This window comes from Anabrus simplex, chromosome 9 (assembly GCF_040414725.1).
Source record: "Anabrus simplex isolate iqAnaSimp1 chromosome 9, ASM4041472v1, whole genome shotgun sequence".
Classification (NCBI taxonomy): Eukaryota; Metazoa; Arthropoda; class Insecta; order Orthoptera; family Tettigoniidae; genus Anabrus; species Anabrus simplex.
In genome coordinates, this window is record NC_090273.1 from 9225432 (window position 1) to 9244362 (window position 18931).

The 18931-nt window shown below is 40.9% G+C and overlaps 1 protein-coding gene across 2 annotated transcripts in view; it reads right to left on the bottom strand.

Moving 5' to 3' along the window:
• Window positions 1-18931, bottom strand: part of LOC136881226 (ATP-binding cassette sub-family G member 4) — a 113027-nt gene that overhangs the window by 75415 nt on the left and 18681 nt on the right. Inside the window, exon 2 of one of the 2 annotated variants that reach the window (XM_067153959.2) lies at window positions 1899-2016. The exons of the other annotated variant lie outside the window; for it this stretch is intronic. Coding sequence (XP_067010060.1) covers window positions 1899-2016 — 118 coding nt within the window. The remainder of the gene's footprint in view (window positions 1-1898; window positions 2017-18931) is intronic. 2 annotated transcript variants of the gene reach the window in all.

Below are 18931 nucleotides of genomic sequence, written 5' to 3' on the forward strand. Positions count from 1 at the left end.
TTGCTCGGTACGCGCTCTCCTCTTGTTAGCGTCTTCAAGTGCTCCAGTTGACGGTTTTTGAGCAAGAGCATGTTCAAATTTCATTTACTTTATTAAAATTCATATTGCTTTCTTACCAGCAGTTCAACGTCATACTAACATACCGAAGGTTTTCGGCAATAACAGTGGCAGACTGATCTACGTAAAAAATAAACAGATACGTGTCCATTGGCTCTTACTGAACGAGAAAACGATCCCTTCAGTTTAACAGACTGCATGCCTTTTGACGATCTGTAGTGTCCGTGTAGTGTCTCGGGTTCGAGGTGTAGGAGCACCTTACGTTTTTTTTTAACTTTTTCTTTTATTCTTCTTTTAGACGTTATCTTTTTTATTTGTGCACGTTGACTACAAAAAGCGTGGATTAACTATTAGCTATGTCATAAAACACGTTTACTATTGTACGATGTCACTTCCCGTACGGGTTTTTGAGCAATAAAAGGTACAACCGTATTGTGCACACCGTCTGTTTCTCCTCTCTGCAGACTGTTCACGTCTATACAACATCGGTCAGAGGATGTTCACGAAGGATCCTTTCGATAGTCTTGACATGTTTAAGTTAGCATACCATCACATTTTAATTTCAGATATTTGTTAGTGATTTTGCTGAGAAACCGCGGACGGTGAACTTTCTCCGGCTGTAACGGTGATCACAAAAAGTATGTAGCAAGTTTACCGTTACACATGACAGACTGCATCACTGACTTACCATTCAGAAGAATATTACAGTACCCTCAGTGGCGTAACGACTTGCTCATCTACAGTAACCAGATGTTTAATTAACTGTATACTATTTTAAATTCTGTACAATGCTTCGGAGAAATTTGAATGCTTACAAACAAACAAATAGCAACAGTCAATTAGAGTCTTGTCACGTGCTTAGTACAACGACATCCTCAGTCGTATCAATGTGTTATTTGCGATTATGTATCGATGTAGAAAATCAATTATTCTTTAAATATCTGGATACTCTTCTTCTGTAAAATGTCAGTTTATGTTCCCGATTATTCCTCCAGTTCCTGTTCCATCACCATTTAAGTCTGACTAACGTCGGAATTTCCCATGCTTTAACATTTCTGAGCTGTCCAGATAAACATGAGTGAGATCTAGTGTTCTAGAACATTGACCTGTCTCACTATGGCAATACGAAAATCACTGAGATATGAGCGATGTCAGTAATGCCATTCCCTCTTATGAATTGTGTGTAGGTGTCACTTGGTACATGCATTTCAGTGGCCTCGATATACACTGATATGTAACAGCACATTCTGGCTCGCTGAGGGAACAAGCTCACTCCTCATTTCCCTAGAGCACCACGACAGCTGATAGTGGAACTGTTGAGTATCCAACCAGCCTTCGGGCCGAGGACATAACGCATGGTAACTCCTACATACACCAATGAAACATAGTATGGAATTGGTATGTAAATAATTATTCTTACACCCAGACCTTGGTTATCTCTTACGCCATTGAAGAAATCTGGGTAAAATGTCTTACGTTAGGATACAACGGCTTTCTGAACATGACAGTCGGGTGCTAATGCTCTTCTACAATGGTCCAATAAAACATGGCTGGATAGGATGGTCCATTACCTCCCAGTGGCAACTCACATGTCCGCTCCTCAGAGCGTGGTCTTATCTTGTCATGCACAGATGTCATGTCTATTTATTGTCTACCGTATATCATCTCCAGGATTTAACAACTGATGTTACGTGCGGTTTTAGGGTCGTGCAGTGAAGTAGTAATAATCCTGCTCTATTTCAGTGTGAATGTGCAATGAGATAGGAAACAAACCATTTGTGACAACCGGGCGGTAATTTACATGCTGTTTCAGAGATAAGAAGATGCTAGTCGGTACTGACCTGTATCCTGAGAGGATGTCGAGCAGCGTGCTTTTGCCCGCTCCTGAAGGCCCCATGATGGCGATGAGCTGACTGGGAGGGAAACGACCACATACTTCATGGAGAATCTTCTTGGTACCTGCAAGAAGTGATGACGTCAACTGCACACATCTACAGTAATATTAGACAAAGTCTGTGAATTCGCTCAACCGATTTCAGTAATTATTTTACCATTATAAACATTATTTCTTATAGAATGGTATGGGCTATACACTGTGTTATTATGCTAGGTTGTTAGCAAAGCAGCTTAAAATTCCATTTTCTATTAAAAATTTAATAATTATCAAATAATTATGCAGGGGAAAATTTGGTACGTGCATTATTTCGTAAACTCCTACACACAGAGTAAACTGTTAATCTTATCGAAATGAAGCGTGCCCACACGATTTGAAATTGTATTTCCTATTTAAATAATGTATATACATTTTCTTCATAGTTGTAACAACTTGCCAGAAAGTCACACATTGTAGGAGTGTACCAGAGCGCTCGGATATCCGTGCTGTACAGTTGGGTGATTTATTGTGAACAATGTAGCAATTACTACATTATTACTTATCCAAGTCTAATAGTCATTTTAAATTTGAAGTGGAAGGCAAGGGAGCAATGAAAGAAAATGTGGACCTGTCCAAAGGATATTTACCCTTGAAAGAGAACATATTGTTTAATCTGTAAGAAGTAAACATTTTGGAAAATTTAATGTGTGCTTACTACGGCCTTGAGCTCGCTAATTGATGTAGGAGGTGGTGGTGGTGGTGATTATTGTTTTAAGAGGAAGTACAACTAGGCAACCGTCCTCTATGTAACACTAATCAGAGAGAAAAAATGGAAGGGGTCCGACACTTCGAAAGATGAAGGTATCGGCCAAAGGAAGACAAGGGCCGCGAAGGGCGTGAAAATGAAAGACTCCCTAGCCCTCGCAAACCTAATAGCGTCGGGGTCTGAAAAGAACAAGAGTTGACCAAGGGAGGTCGGATAGGATAGATGAAGGTGAGGAGCCTGGCACAAGTAAGTGGAAGCATTGCCAGGACTCAGCTGTGGGCCCCGTGGTCGCCAACCCACGCTCCAAAGTTCAGAGCTCCTGGGGTCAGATGTAGGAGGATTGCAGATTTTTGAGATTCGGGAAGTCAAATGGACTGCATCGCTATTCACCTATTCAAGACCTTTAATAGGGTAGATCATGGGAGATTACGGACAAAAATGAGGGCTATTAGACTTGACAAAAGAATGGTTGAATGCCTGCTAAATTTCTAGAAAACAGATCTCACAGTGTTAGAGTAGGTGAAGCATTATCTGATTCTTTAATGACACAGAGGGGGTTCCACAAGGCAGTTTTATTGGACCTATGATATGAGTAAAGAACTGTAATCACAGAGAAGACATTTATGCGGATGATGTATAGAGTGTGTATAGAGTAATACAGGAGTGTTAGTGACTAAAAAATAACCTCGACCATGTTTGGAGACGGGCAGCAGATAATGGTATGATGGTAAACGGCCTGAAAAGTCAGGCTGTAAGTTTCACGAAGAGGAGAAGTCTTCTCAGTTGTGTTGATGGCGTGGACGTTCCTCGTGGGGATCACTGTAAGCTCCTGAGTGTTAATTTAACGAAAGATCTTCAATGAGGTTATCACATTAACAAGGTTGTAAATAAGGTTTACAGCTCTCTTCATATGGTTGTGAGGGTATAAGGATGTAAAGGACAGGGCGTGGACGTCTCAGGTAAGACCCCAATTAGAGTATGGAACCCACAGCAGGATTGCTCGATTCGAGAGCTGGAAGAATCCAAAGGAAAGCAGCACGATTTCTGGCCGATTTTCTTGAAAGGATTAAGAGAATGTTGCAAACTTTGGGCTGGGAAGACAACTGACAGGGAATCTGTCATCCGGGCAGATCACCGGTGACAGGCTGATTGAGAGAGATGACACATTTTTAACAAGTGGCATGGACACTTATAAGTCTTATGGCGACGATGGGATAGGAAAGGGCTAGGAGTGGGCAGAAAGCGGCATTTGCCTGGCATGAAAATGAGAAACCACGGAAAACCATTCTCAGGACAGCCGGCGGTGGGGATCAGCCCTTCTCCGTCTCTCGAATACAGAGGCGTAGAGCCGCGGCCAGCCCTCCTCTGCTCGGTTGGTCGGTCGGAATGCAGAGCCGTCGAACCACAGACCAGCGGTAAGCCCACTTTGCTTCCGTCGAACGAGTTATTCCTACAATCTGTCACAGATGACGGAACGAGAAAGTTTTAGCGTAGAGATGTGCACACCAGTACGATATGCAATACGTGATAATTATGTTATAGCGGTAAATGACTAAAGAGGTGCACATGTATGAAGAGACTCGCACTGTTGGTCTCTCGGCGATTATTATCGTACGATTTTACTAGGAAACAAGATGGCTACTGTCGTTCTTGGTTTCGTTCATTAAACTCGAGGAGAAAAGTCCGTGTTTGTGGGATTACACATTAAAGTCTTATAGTAAAAGTGAAGTGACAGGTCTAGCATGCACAACCATTGCAACTGAATTAAAAGACACAGCTAAGCTTGTAACATGGCTTGTATAGTACCTGCACGTTTCTATTGTTCACGAGTTTCTAATTCGGTTTATTATTTTATTCATGTTTCATAGAAAACTTCTGGAGAGTGTGTCTAACACCAGAGATCGTATCGCTATGGTGTGCAGCCGACAATCGATCTGATGCACTTCGTTCTTCTTCCTGTGCCTTATCCGCTAAGCGATCGTAGACGATGTTCCTTTGTCAACCCTGCTCCAGAAAGTTCAAAGATAGATTCTCCGTACTAGTCCGTCAGCTTTTACGGCATGTTGCCACCACCAAACTGAAAACTATTAACAACTATGAAATCTCTTAATTTAGTGGCCAAACGAACTTCTGAATGCGGCGGCATATTTTAATTTCAAAGCTAAAGAATTCATGTGACTAAATAATTATTTATAATTCTTGAGGCGCCACACCTTGAGTTTAGCCAATTCAACGGCAAGTTACGAAATTTAGAAATAAACTATTCAAGTCACAACTCTTGAGGCGGCAAACAACGAAGAAATGTTTCATGAAAAGGAATAACATTAAAATAAAAACAGCAGTTATAATAGTGTTGGCGTAATTACTGTGTAAACATTTCAAATAGCTAAAAATAACTTCAATTTTTTGTTGCTATTTGCTTTACCACGCACCGACACAGGCAGGTCTTATGGCGACGATGGGATAGGAAAGGCCCAGGAATTGGAAGGAAGCGGCCGTGGCCTTAATTAAGGTACAGCTCCAGCATTTGCCTCGTGTGAAAATGGGAAACCACGGAAAACCATCTTCAGGGCTGCCGACAGTGGGGCTCGAACCCACTATCTCCCGATTACTGCATACTGGCCGCACTTAAGCGACTGCAGCTATCGAGCTCGGTACTTCAATTTTTAATCAGTTCTATAATGTTTTGCCGGTTCGCTTACCAAGAGTTTTTATTTATACTGGCTCACACCGGACCAATTATAATAAACAGCTCAGCTCTACGGTGTGTCGGTTCTAGCCGAGAACTCCTCTCACAACCGAGCAAGCTGGCTGTGAATTCGGAGATTGTGGATTCGAACTCCACCTGCGGCAGTTCTGAAAATGGTTTCATCATGGGGTCACGGTTGCTTTCTTTTCAATCCTATCCCATCGGCACCGTAATCGTAACCCGAGTTACTGCGACATTAAACATCTCTCCAACTCCATTTTCTGCTTTGGAGCGGTAGCTTGTGATAACCTTGATATCGGGAACATTCAGCGGTCTTGAACCCCAGTCATGTGGCAAAGCAAGCACCGAGGCAGTCTGATAACAAGCAATGTTGACTTCCGTGTTCGTGCTTGTTATGTCTGGTGATTCTCCTCGACATGTCCATACCGCTCTGCTTCCGTGACAACACAACTCACAAGCTATACGAGAAATCATCATCACTATTATCATCGAGGATTTTCTGTCCAAAAATGGATTTTGTTCTCTGTTGTTTTCTGTCCATCACAGTGCTTATCATTCCTCTTTCCGTTGATGTTGTCCGCCATTTAATAACTTTTCTTTCCTCTTCCTCTTTTACCATTTGTCATTCATTCCATGTCCGCCTCCGTAGCGTAACGGTTAGCGCGGGTTTGATTCTCGGTACTGCCAGAAATTTAAGAATGGCAGGAGGGCTGGTCACCTCCTGCACCACGAGTTTACTCTTCATTCCATTCCAACCTTCAGCAAACAGTGTCCAATCCAATTCGTTTTCCTCTTTCTAATAGTTTCTGTCATGGACCGTTTTCCTCCAGCTGTTCACATTACTTGCTCATTCCTTACCCTGCCTCCCCATTGAACTCCTTCTGTTCTCTTCCACATCTACACCTCTAGCCCTTCTAGTCTCCATAATAATAATAATACCGGACGAGTTGGCCGTGCGCGTAGAGGCAGGAGATAGTAGGTTCGAATCCCACTATCGGCAGCCCTGAAGATGGTTTTCCGTGGTTTCCCACTTTCACACCAGGCAAATGCTGGGGCTGTACCTTAATTAAGGCCACGGTCGCTTCCTTCCAACTCCTAGGCCCTCCCTATCCCATCGTCGCCATAAGATCTATCTGTGTCGGTGCGACGTAAAGCAACTAGAAAAAAAAAAAGGGAAAAAAACATGAAACTGGGGGGGGGGGGGCGGGGGGAGAGCTAACCTGTAGTCCTAGATAGTATACAGTGTTATAGGACAAGCAATGCCCTCCCCTTCAGTGGTTAAGTTAGCGCTTGTTTTCTTTTATCTTATTTTATTTTCGAACATATCTTTTAGAACAATTGTATGGAATTATTTCTCTCTTTTTATATTCACTACCCAGGTATTTAACCCCAAGTGAATCTCTCTCTACATACTCGCAATACGCAAACCCATTCCAATGATTTTCCACAGAGAAAACAACGATTTTCGCCTTATTCTCTCTTAGACCCTTATAGCCAATAATCACCAAATCACATCTGTTAATTCTCTGTTCGTAAACCTTTCTTTCTTTCTTTCTTTCTTTCTTTCTTTCTTTCTTTCTTTCTTGACAACTCTAGGATAATTTCAGACAGTTCTAATGAAGTTCTTTTGTTCTTGCGTTCAGCCATCATCATCTGTGAAGCTGTTAATTAACGAGATAGAAGAGAGATTTAATGGCAAAATAATGAAAGTCGTGACTTTTGCGAGTATCTTGGAAAATCTGTCAAGGTCTTTAGATTTGAAATCCAATCTTCTCTTTCTTCCACCGCTTTTCCCACATCTGTGGTGTCGTGGGTGTGAACTGTGTCACACATATGTGGATTTGGCCCTGTTTTACAGCTGGATGCCCTTCCTGGCGTCAACGCTATATGGAGGGAAATGATTACTACTGTGTGTTTCTGTAGTGGTTGGTAGTGTAGTGTGTTGTCTGAATATGAACACAAACACCTAGTCCCCGGGCCAGAAAAATTAATGAGACGCGATTAAAATCCCCGACCCGGCCGGGAATCGAACCCGGGACCGTCTGAAACGAAGGCCTCACGCTGACCATTCACCCAAGGAGTCGGACTAGATTTAAAAGACAATAATGTCAAAGATTTTTGCAGTTTGTTCTGAAAAGCGTTTTGAGGCGCCTGGTACGAATAAGTGAAAGCAATGCGACGACTCAGCTAAGGACCCCGTTGTCGCACAGCTAAGAGCGCCTGGCGGGTTCCCCTTACGACAGCCAGACGACCCCGGGTTGTTTGCCTTAATACACCGCAATGAATAGGGTCGTAGTCAGGAAGAGCACGAGGGTGCGTGAAAAGTGTTTTCATTGATTGTCACCTGCACAGGCCAGCAAGCTGCTCGGTTTAGGTGGCACATTCCATCCGAACAACTTGACACGACTTATATCCCGCATGCAGTGGCCGGGGTTCGAACTGTAGCCAGTGATTGCTGCTCTCGGCAATACTGCGAGTTGAGAGGGTAACAGCGAAACACCGAGCTACCTCCACCACGCTGGAGCACTACAGAATAAGAGTAAACTCGTGTCCTTCTGCCAGTACCTAGAATTAAACCCGGGCCTTCAAGTGCGGCAGCTACAGAGGATGAATGTGACTCACTCCATCTCGCACGTGCGGCCCTACACACCTCCGAGTCACGTCCTGCTCGACAAGCTTCTCACGTACAGAAATTCTTATCAGATGTTCAATGGGAATTTGACCGCCAGTACAGAACTCACTCACTCATCATGATAATCTACAAGGTCGATCGAGTGCGCATATCTCCTTGGTTTTCAACCTTAACCTTCCATATTTCGGTTAAGTGATGCGACAGGTCCAACTACAGCGCTCATCCGCCGAACAAATTTTACGCGCCCACCATATTTCCGAAAACGTTGGTATGTACCCACGTGAAAATGAGAGTAATCAGTAGCTTAGTGCTTTTTCATTAGCAAATTTGTCTAATCCTACAGTTGGATCAATTTCGGTGTCAAGCAGAGCACGACGGATCAAACGTTGTTGCGATTAAGATTTTTAATCCTTACACGAGCCTAAAACGACCTTTCAGCCGAGGGATTGGACACAAAAATACACAAATAAACATTACACTGTAAATAAACTGAAATTCGCGATGATGCGAATATCAAACCCATGAAACAAATAGCAATTAGTCAGAAGTTAAACAGCTTTTAAAGCGAATGATAACGAGTTATCCCAGAGGTTTTCCCTGAAACGATAATTGTTAACAGCGTGGCCGACAGCTCACTGCAACATGAAACTTCCGTTATTCACGTCGCAAGATATCCCTTTTCCGAATGATGTTACAAAGAATTGCATAAAGTAAGTTTTGTTATGGAAAAGCGTGGAAGGGCAATATCTTAGGACTCCCAAATCAGAGATTATATTATTATTTCTTTGATCTTGTCCATCTGTGGGTCACGTGAAGTAACTTCATGATCTTCTTCCTCTCTTTGCTTTCCTGATTTATAGTATTTCTCCATTCTTTCACTGTTCCCTATTTCTTTCCTCCGTCCATACATATTTCGTTAGCTTCTTCTCTTTCTCCTAGAACCACAGCCCTCCCCCCAAACTCCTTAATTATTTTCCTGAAAACGGTTCTATTCTCACTTCAGCCATATCCTGTTTAACTTCGATCAGACATCGCATTTGTGTTTTTGGATTTTTATCGTGATGTTCAAATATTCTCTCCGCTAGCCTCTCTGGATTCATCCGGACTCCCAGCGCTTTTCGTTTTCCACATTAAGTTCTTTATTGGCCCTTTTCATCCATTTACATTTTTTGACCAAGAATTATTCTTAGAATTTGTCGTTCCTTATTTTCTAATTCATCCGTTGTTCAGCTGCATGCCGGCACTCACGGTGTTGTGATGATCAAGTTTCGTTTTCTGACTTTGGTTTCTTGTTGTAAATATATTCAGTTAACTGATAAGCTGGTTCCATTTTTGTGATCATTTTTTGTATTATTATATGAAGAAAAGGGACTGATCATCGGTCGAAATCCACCTGCGAGTACAAAACGGGGAACTAGATATTAATAACTTCGTTTCTTCTTGCAGTAATGTAAATAAAGACAAATTAGGTAGGATGAATCAAAATTCTGCCACTGTGTTCGTCACCCTGGCACATTTCCCCAAGCCCCCAATATCCCTATTAAAACATATCTGGAACCAGTCCCAACTTACGAACTGGAAGCAGCAACTTTGAACGGACCTGAGAAAAGTTATTTATTTATAACTGGCTTTACGTCGTACCGACATAGGTAGATCTTATGGCGACGATGGGATAGGAAAGGGCTAGGAGTGGAAAGGAAGCGGCCGTGGCCTTAAATGCGGTGTAAAAATGGGAAACAACGGAAAACCATCTTGGGGGCTGCCAACACTGGGGTTCGACCCCACTATCACCCGGGTGCATACTCACAGCTGCGCGCCTCTAACCGCACACCTAACTCGCCCGGTCTTTTATTATTATTATTATTATTATTATTATTATTATTATTATTAATAATAATAATAATAATTTGAGAGATTCTAATATCGGATCCAGGGTGTTTTGACTTAAGAACCATTACCTAAACTTGATTACATCGTTGTAGATGTTGTGTAAGGAGCCAGGATTGTCTGGCTGCCAAATGCTGACCTTCAGTTCGCCCTTAGCAGGGCACCACGGGCAGGAATCAGCTTTACACTATGATGGCTTCAACATGAACAACAGTCGCTAGAAAGTTGCCCCCCCACAATGCAGAACTTTTTTGTGCTTGACAAGAAAACCTCCAGGATTCGATCAGCTACGGTAGGTTTGGTGCACTCTGAATTGCATCCGTACGAGCCATGGTAGATGTGCTGATGCCCTCTTCAAATAGGGAGAAGCAACTGTGGGGCTGAAACCCAATCTGTTCGGCACATAGTGATGGAGTACACCAAGAGAACCTACACTGGAGATTTTTGTGACTTCTTGAACGCTACGCCAGAAGCTCTACGTTACATGAGCCACATGGATTTGTCTTTGTAGTAGGCCTACTCAGATCTTTATTTTGTATTATGTTGTTATAATTTATATTTACTGATGTGTATATGCCATACGATAAGTAAATAAATACATATTAGAAAGGTGTGCTCGGTTCACTCGGAAGGACGTGTGTGTGATTCCCCGTCCGATAGCTGAAAATGTTAAGAAATGAGATTTCTGCTTCTCAAGCAGCACATGGCCCTGAGGTTAACTCAGCTTACAACAAGAATGAGCTCCAGGCGAATTCTCGGGCGTAGTGCCGAGGTTACGGCGAGTGGAAGCCTTTACCTTCCACTCCCACATGGGCCTTCATGACCTATGCTAAGATAGCTCTGCTTTCTTTATTATTAGAGAATATATTTCTCCACCCACCGAGGACCAAAGAAGATGTTCATTCGGCCCTCTTTGTACTGCACCTTCACATTCCCAGTATGTTTTAATCTCGTGATGTTCACGTGACCTTCGATAAGGCTGCCTACACACGGTAATAAAGAAATCGAGGTCTGAAGCACAGCTGACTCTTGGACTTGGAACTTGACCGAGTGCGTCAACAGCGATAAAAAAAAGTACTGAACAGTTTATTTCCGCTAAAGTTTGCTTGGCAAATCCAGAGAAATCACTAACAAAGAAAATACACTGGCTCATCATACACTGCTTTGTCTGCTATTGGTTCATTCCTTACCAGAATTTGTTTTCACTTTATTCCACAGACGGACAAGGGGCTCATCGAAATGTTTAAAATTTCACTGCAGAATGTTTTCAAAGTTTAAAAACAACTAAATACGAGCCTGGAGTATATGGAACTATATTTATTTTCAGTTAATTAATTAATTGGCATCAATAAAAGGTTTATGCTTATCCAAAAATCTAGAAAAAACTAGAATATCTTTACGCAAGTGAATGTCTAGTTTTAAACTATAGCTTAGAAAACTTGAACTACTAGAAAGAAGAAACACGACGAAAATCTTACTTCCAATGAATACAAGAAAACAATGTAAATTGAGAAGTAATGAGGAAATATACCAGAATATAGAAAACATAAGAGGAACAATTAGAAAAAGAGGTTGCTATTTTTTTTGGAAATATCAATAAATGGATGATAACAGATTGACAAAACTGATATTCAAGTACCTTTGGCAGAAAAAGCCAACAAGAAGAAATAAAATAAGAGAAGAGGACCTATGGAAAAATAGATTTAAAGAATAGAAAAGTTCCAAGGAACAATGGAAAGGAAACTCGATCCAAAGTGGCCTGAAGAGAGAAGAATAAAGCCTAGTGCAGTAACACTGGAGAGAACGGAAGAGGAAACAACGTGAAACTGTCACGTGGCCCTAGCGATAGATCTGTATCTTCCTCATTCACCTAAATACCGAGCTCGATAGCTGCAGTCGTTTAAGTGCGGCCAGTATCCAGTATTCGGGAGATAGTGGGTTCGAACCCCACTGTCGACAGCCCTGAATATAGTTTTCCGTGGTTTCCCATTTTCACACCAGGCAAATGCTGGGGCTGTACCTTAATTAAGGCCACAGACGTTTCCTTCCCACTCCTAGCCCTTCCCTATCCCATCGTCACCATAAGACCTATCTGTGTCAGTGCGACGTTAAGCAGCTTGCGGGGAAAAAAAATCACCTGAATAACTGTAACTGTACAAGTCACTGCATACTAACGTTCACCATAAAACACAGTTTGTTCTAGCGCCGCCATCGGCTAAGTTCGTGCACCATCGTTGTGCCACACCCTCCCTCTGCTTGAGCTTTTCAAAACAAAGTATTTTCACTTTCCTCAAGTGAACAGAATTGCAGGCTCGGTGATATAAGTGAACGCTCACAATGCTATTGCGTGCCCAATTTATAATCGGTTCATGCATTCATTGTTTCTAACATCTGAAAGAGAAAATAAGTGGCTAATATTGTTATGACAGGCATATTATCATATGGTTATGATGGAGGCCCATGTAATATTGTAGATGCAGAAGTGGCATGTAAGTATCAGTGCTTTACCTGAATGTTTCGTCTTAAAATGACGATTCAAGTTTCTTCTATAATTAAACTACGTAGAACATACTGAGCACACCAAGTTATTCATGACTACTTTAGAACTGAAATAATATACTAACTTAATTAATAATTTTACTACAAAATTCCGAAAGAAAAATCTCAAGACCACGTTTTAACAAACTTCATCTGACTACCGGAAGCTACAGATTACAAATTGAGAGAATGACATCTTCTGGAATGCATGTACTACAAGAAAGGAAAGTCATGTCTGCAGCGGTAGAACACGCTGGGCACACGAAATTATTCATGACTATGTTTGAATTAAGTAATACTGTATCTTAATTATTCATTTCGCTCCAAGATTCTCGAAGAATCAAAGCTGAGCGGGACTTGTGACGACACGATGCGTTCGGCTCTATGAGCCGAGTGACGGCGGATATAGCCGATGTCGGTTCCTGAGTATCAGTCGCTAGACATCCATCATATTTGATAATACTTTCGCGCACACTATTACATCTAACGCAGCGGAACTCTGTTAAAATAATCAACAAGGAAATTACAACAATCATACAACTATGCACATTATTGAATGTTTACACTCATCCTATAAAAAAAACGAAAGAAAAACAACGAAACCATAATAAACAACGTATGTACAAACAGTGCATTATGCAACAAGCCTGTAATGGGAATACTTAGGACACGAGTAGTTTATGAAACGAGCAAAGCGAGTTTTATAATTTCCAGACGAGTTGTTTATGCTCGACGATAATTGAGTCGCAAAACTGTCCATGTCCAGAAAGTGAGTTGGCAACTCTGGATAGTACACATGCTCTTCATGACCTATTGAAAACAGCTCACAGAAAGTGTCCAAGTCTGTCAGTATGTTAGGTGCAAAACTTGCTTTGTCCCTTTTGATAAATCACATTGAAGGCTGGAGTCATGTCATGGCATGTAAACATTCTACCTGTGCGGTCTCTTACAGTTTATTCTGAAAGTTATACACATTTTTTATCAAAATAAATTATGGAACATAAACAAAGCAACCTGACCGTTCTAGGAAGCGGGTACGCCGTGAAGACCAGTGGAAACAAAACATGGCAAAATTGAAGAGGTAGACCTATGTATTTTGTCTTTACATCAATCAGTAAGTGGTGAAAATCTGAGCATAAGAATAACACTTCAAGGTGTTAATAAAAAATGTATACCCTATTAATCGTATTTGTGTGAAAGTAATAAATACGTGTGTTGAATATTATCATTGACATGACCTAATATTGATCTATGAATAACAAGTTTTTGTTGTACTGTATGTGTGATTTCAGATACTCGTCAAAAGGACTTCCAGAAATGTGGTCATCGAACCGGATGCGACTGTGCTAGCCTAAAAATGACAGATATTAAGTCTTTTCATACCAGCTTTTATGTAAAGTGTGATAAAATTTACCAAGATAATTTCCTTCTGAAATACATGAGTATCAAGACGGCTTCGAGATCTCGTTGCAGGGGAGAAAGACAAATCAACAGAGGACAGACAATCTCTTATCTCGTACGAAAAAAAGTACCAGGTGAGTCAGTGAAAGTGAAAGTTTGCCATGAAACATTTTTGAACATTCTTTGTGTTTCAAAAGCAAGAGTGCAAGACATCGCACATCATCACCACAAGACTGGAGATATTGCTGAGGAGAGAAGAGGAGGTGATCGCCAGACGATGAAGAATGAGCCCAAACGACAGGAAGTAAGGTATGTTCCAACAGAGTCACATTACTGCAGAGAGAAAATCTGTCGCGTGTATTTACCTGCGATTCTCAACATTAGAAAGATGTGGCGACATCACAATTCCGTGGTTATTCCTGAAAAGCGAGTCACGCAGACTTTTTTTTAGGAACATATTTAATACAAAATTTAACATTGGATTTGGTTCCCGAAAAACAGATGTTTGTTCCATGTGCCTCAGGCTTTTGGAGTAGATCAAAGCTGAAAAGTGTTACCGGTACGTTAAGAAAGCTCAACTTATGGGTCAAAAGAGACTTCATAACCTTAAAGCAAACAGTTTCTATTCACTGCTGAAGGAAAAGCAACACAACCTTCTGACAATGTCCTTTGACTGCCAAAAATACCTGATCAGAGTGTCTTGTACAGTATACCTATACAATTTTGGCATTGTAGTAGGTTCCTCTAAATCAAGGTTAACCACTAATAATGTCTTCATGAACACTTGGCTTGAACATGAAAGTAAGAAGGGGTCAAATGAAATATGTTCAGCTCTTTACCATACACAAACTTTGAGATTAATTGTCGATGGATGCCCTGGGCAAAATAAGAACAAAATAATTGTCTCAATGCTGTGTCACTGGATGTACAAGCATGCGCCAGGAATAAAGAAAATAGTTATTTTATCCCGTAACTGGACATTCATTCATGCCTCCTGATAGAGGTTTTGGGCTCATCGAAAGGCAACTGCGGAGACGAGAAGTGATAGTTCAGCCATCAGAGTACCATACCATCTTGCAACAGCATGGGACCCTTCACATTCTAGGTAGAGACCGGGAGGTAGCTGACTGGAAAGGAGCCATTCAAAACATCACAAAATCCACAGCATTTTCCCCCCTCCTAGACAACGAAAGTAAAACGAATGATCATCATCCGTGATCCTCAGAATGCTATAAAAGTCCAAGGGGAGCCTAATTATAATTCTGAAATCAATCTAGCAGTGGGCGTATGCAAACGTGAAAAACACTTTGCACAGAAAAACTCGAGCTGCATTACGAACACGGTTGTGCTTATTAATGAAAAGAAACTGGAGGATGTTGCAAAACTCCTAGAGAAACACTATGGTGGGTCCTGGAGGGAACGTGAATCCCTGTCGTGGTGCATGACATTACTAGGTTCCAGCGGGTCAGAGGCATCAGTTGAATCAAAATGCCCAGCAGGAGAGGATGAGGACATTGTTCCAGATATGATGAATTAAGTGCGTTGCAGTTTGTCAGTTGTTACACCATGTACCTTTAGCAATATTAAAATAAATAAAAATTGAATACACTGTTTTATATTCATCCCATATCCTCTACTCATGTACAACTAGTCAGTTTCAAAACTGTTCATGTCCATTTCACTTGCATGCAAAAGTGGCCATCTGCAAAGTCAGATGCAAAACTGACCAAGTCCATTTCTATTTTGCTTATATCTTACATGCATTGAGTTCATGTTTTTTTGTCAATAGCGCAAATGGTTTTGTACTAATCCACATGTATGTATACGACATATAGTGTAGGATAGTGTGTATTTACCCAGTGAAAACCGTTTTTCCACTTTTTCTCAAAACCAGTTATGGAAGACTTAGACAGTTTTGCATCTAGGCGACTCAATTATAAATCTATTTTTTAAATATTCATACATTTCCGTCGAGATGTCGCTTGAAAGTTGACCGCATGCGCTGGGTTATTTATTTTCCGCGAGTGGACCAGAGACCTTGACAATGTCATATGTTTTCAAAGCTTTGATAGAAGGTAATCATAACCTAGCTTTATTTCAAATAACAATTGTTTGTTGTACAGCTGATGAAGTGAATTTGCGGGAATGTGCCATGTGGTTCTGTACTATTGGAAGCAGAAGGTGCATTGCTAATATGCGTGTCCGACATGTTTGCTTTTGGAAACAAGTGCGTTGTGCTTGGTTGTGCGCAGGTGCGATGCTATCCTTACCTAATTGGTCAAGCAGTTATATCATAATGAAAATCTGAACTCTAATTGGTGGAGAACCTGTGTGATAATGAAAATCTGAACTCTGATTGGTGGAGAACCTGTATCATAATGAAAATCTGAACTCTGATTGGTGGAGAACCTGTATCATAATGAACATCTGAACTATAATGAACCTCATTAAGAATCAGTTCTCTGGCATATAATAAACTATTTATATTTTGCCATCGTCAAGCATAAACATACAAACTCACCCAACTCTCAAGTCAATCAACAATTAAAAACCAAAGGCCTAAGTGCTACTAGTTTAGCTGACGGCCGGCCTGTCAAAAAATAGACAGGAATGAATTAACCTCGTTCATTCGTTACTCGTTGTTAACAGTCCCTGCTTTCTTGATTCAGTTGAATGAATCCCTTTCCCTCTGTATGGTAAATCTTCAAGTGAACTTCTGAGTACTAAGGAACTCCTGCCATTTGAGATTATGTCGAATGAAAGTACACAAGTGAAGCTATACGTGAAATTAATATCTCATTGTTTAGAAGGTACGCAGTTAGCCCTTTTGTCCCGTATACCCTTCAAAAGAAATATTTTAGTGTCATTATTGGTACTTACATCTGTAGCTATACCATAGACTCAGATTCTTAACAGCTTCTTTTACACTATCCGGTAATAAGAGCGTGCGTTTTTATTGTAGGGTAATTGTGGTTTAACTTCACTTTATTATCACTTGTAATGTTAAGCTCAACCTATAGTATTGTAAGCCCTAGTGTTAAGCACTGGAAATACTTAAGTTGTGAGTGAATTTGTATATGATGATGCTGGATTCAGAATGTTAAACTAGTAGTATTTCTTGCAATATGTTCTTTCCATGGAATTGCTTGTTGTACTCTTGTTGCTTGTTTGTTTGTTTGTTTGTTTGTTGTTGACCCATTTACGATGTATTTGTTAATAATTACACACTATTGTCTGTAAATAATATACCTCTGAGCTTATTGGTATAATCAGCCGTTCGGCATAAGGGGTGAGACTTTGTTTAGGTGTGTGTATGTGTATTAATTTATCACCATAGGTTTATTTTCATGAGTTAGAAAATTTATCACCCTTCAGTTATGTTCAGCATAAAGGATTAGAAAATGCATCACCATTGGTTTAAAGGTATATATTAATTTATTACCAATGGTTTAGGTTGCATATTGTTGGTAATAACATCTGCCACATTGTACAAATTTCAGCCAGTCGCAGTGGATATTGATGCCAGCCTAACAAGTACGTAACACAGTTTATTCCGAGTCCCTGGCGTTGGCAGCGAACAACCACTCTCTTTGAAGTAATGCGAGATGCGATTTTTCCAGCGGAGCGAATGGTGTACACTTTTCCTCAGTTGGTAGTTCCTCACAACAAGAAACGAGCGGTAGCGAGCCGTGTCTTGTCTGAGATTCACTGATCGCCTACGCCTTTTCGTAAGGCAATTGAGTTTCCTTTTCTCTTTCTATTGTGGAGGTAACATTAAGTACGCAATAACATGTTTAACACACCTCGTTTAGATAAGCTAACGCAAGGTAAATATTACAAAATGTATTACGAATGCCGGGTTGTTGTGAGGAAGTGCATCTCGTAACGCTAATCAGAGGGAAAATAGCTGATGAAGGTATCGGCGAAGGAAAGCAAAGGAGATGAAAATGAAAGACGGTCCTCGCATGTCTAATGACATCGAGGAAAATTCTGACAATTTCATGGAAGATATCATAGCAGACAGAGGGGTTTAGTTAGTCTTGTAGTGACAGGTCGAAGCTTCCTGGTGGTAGGCCTACGTTCTAGTAGTCATGAATAATCTATTATTGGTTCGGTTCATATTCGGTGTCTACAGTTCCGTACACTCCTGGCATTAGGTGTGCTATATTCGTCTGATTGGCCAGAAGTCATACGGAGAGGAAAGTGGTGAGCCTGACGTTCAGGATTCAAATAAAAGAGTAGTTGCTTACAGACACTGCAGAGATCACCTTCTCCTCCACAGCCTCCTGTTCAATGAATAAAAGCCTTCCTATACGAATGGCAGACCTACGGTCTTACTATTATCTGCACACTTTTTAACGATAGTTTCATGCACGGGGGTGAGGGGTAAGGAGGGAGCTCTGCCGGTTCCGGTTATACTGCCAACTGAATGGAAATGAAATCTGGATTAAATCGATAATATGATCGATCGATATGAATTTTCTAAACCTTTATTATCTTATGCCAACAACTGTATCACACATTAACATTATGTAACATTTCTCGATGCGAATCTTGTTCCTAGCATGAATTTTATAGTTTGGCTTTGCTGTGTAAACAACAACAGTACTAGTTCGTAAAGTGTACGCCAGATGTCGCACAGCGATGCATAAGCGATTCATAGTTTGTGTTTCAAAGATTGCCAGTACGAATCTCGAAGATTGCCGAGGTCGACCGATTCAGCATTAGGGTGTAAATCTATCGCAAAAAAAATGCGCAGATAATACAAACTCCTTATACATTTATTTAACACTTGTAGAGTTACACATCCAATAAACACTGTATAAGCGTTGTATATTTTTCTTACTAATAAAAGTGCTATTACAATAGTGCACATATACACTCGCAGGAATCTCTTCCTGCAGTTCGTTACGTTTACCGCCTGTATGATTGCTTTTGCTGGTGTACCGTATTCAGGAGCAAAACCCTTCAAGAAGTCGCGTGGTAACACCAATAGAATAGAATACTCGAATAAAGAAGAACAGAACAGTAATACACAGCGGTATATTATTGTCACTAGTAATAATT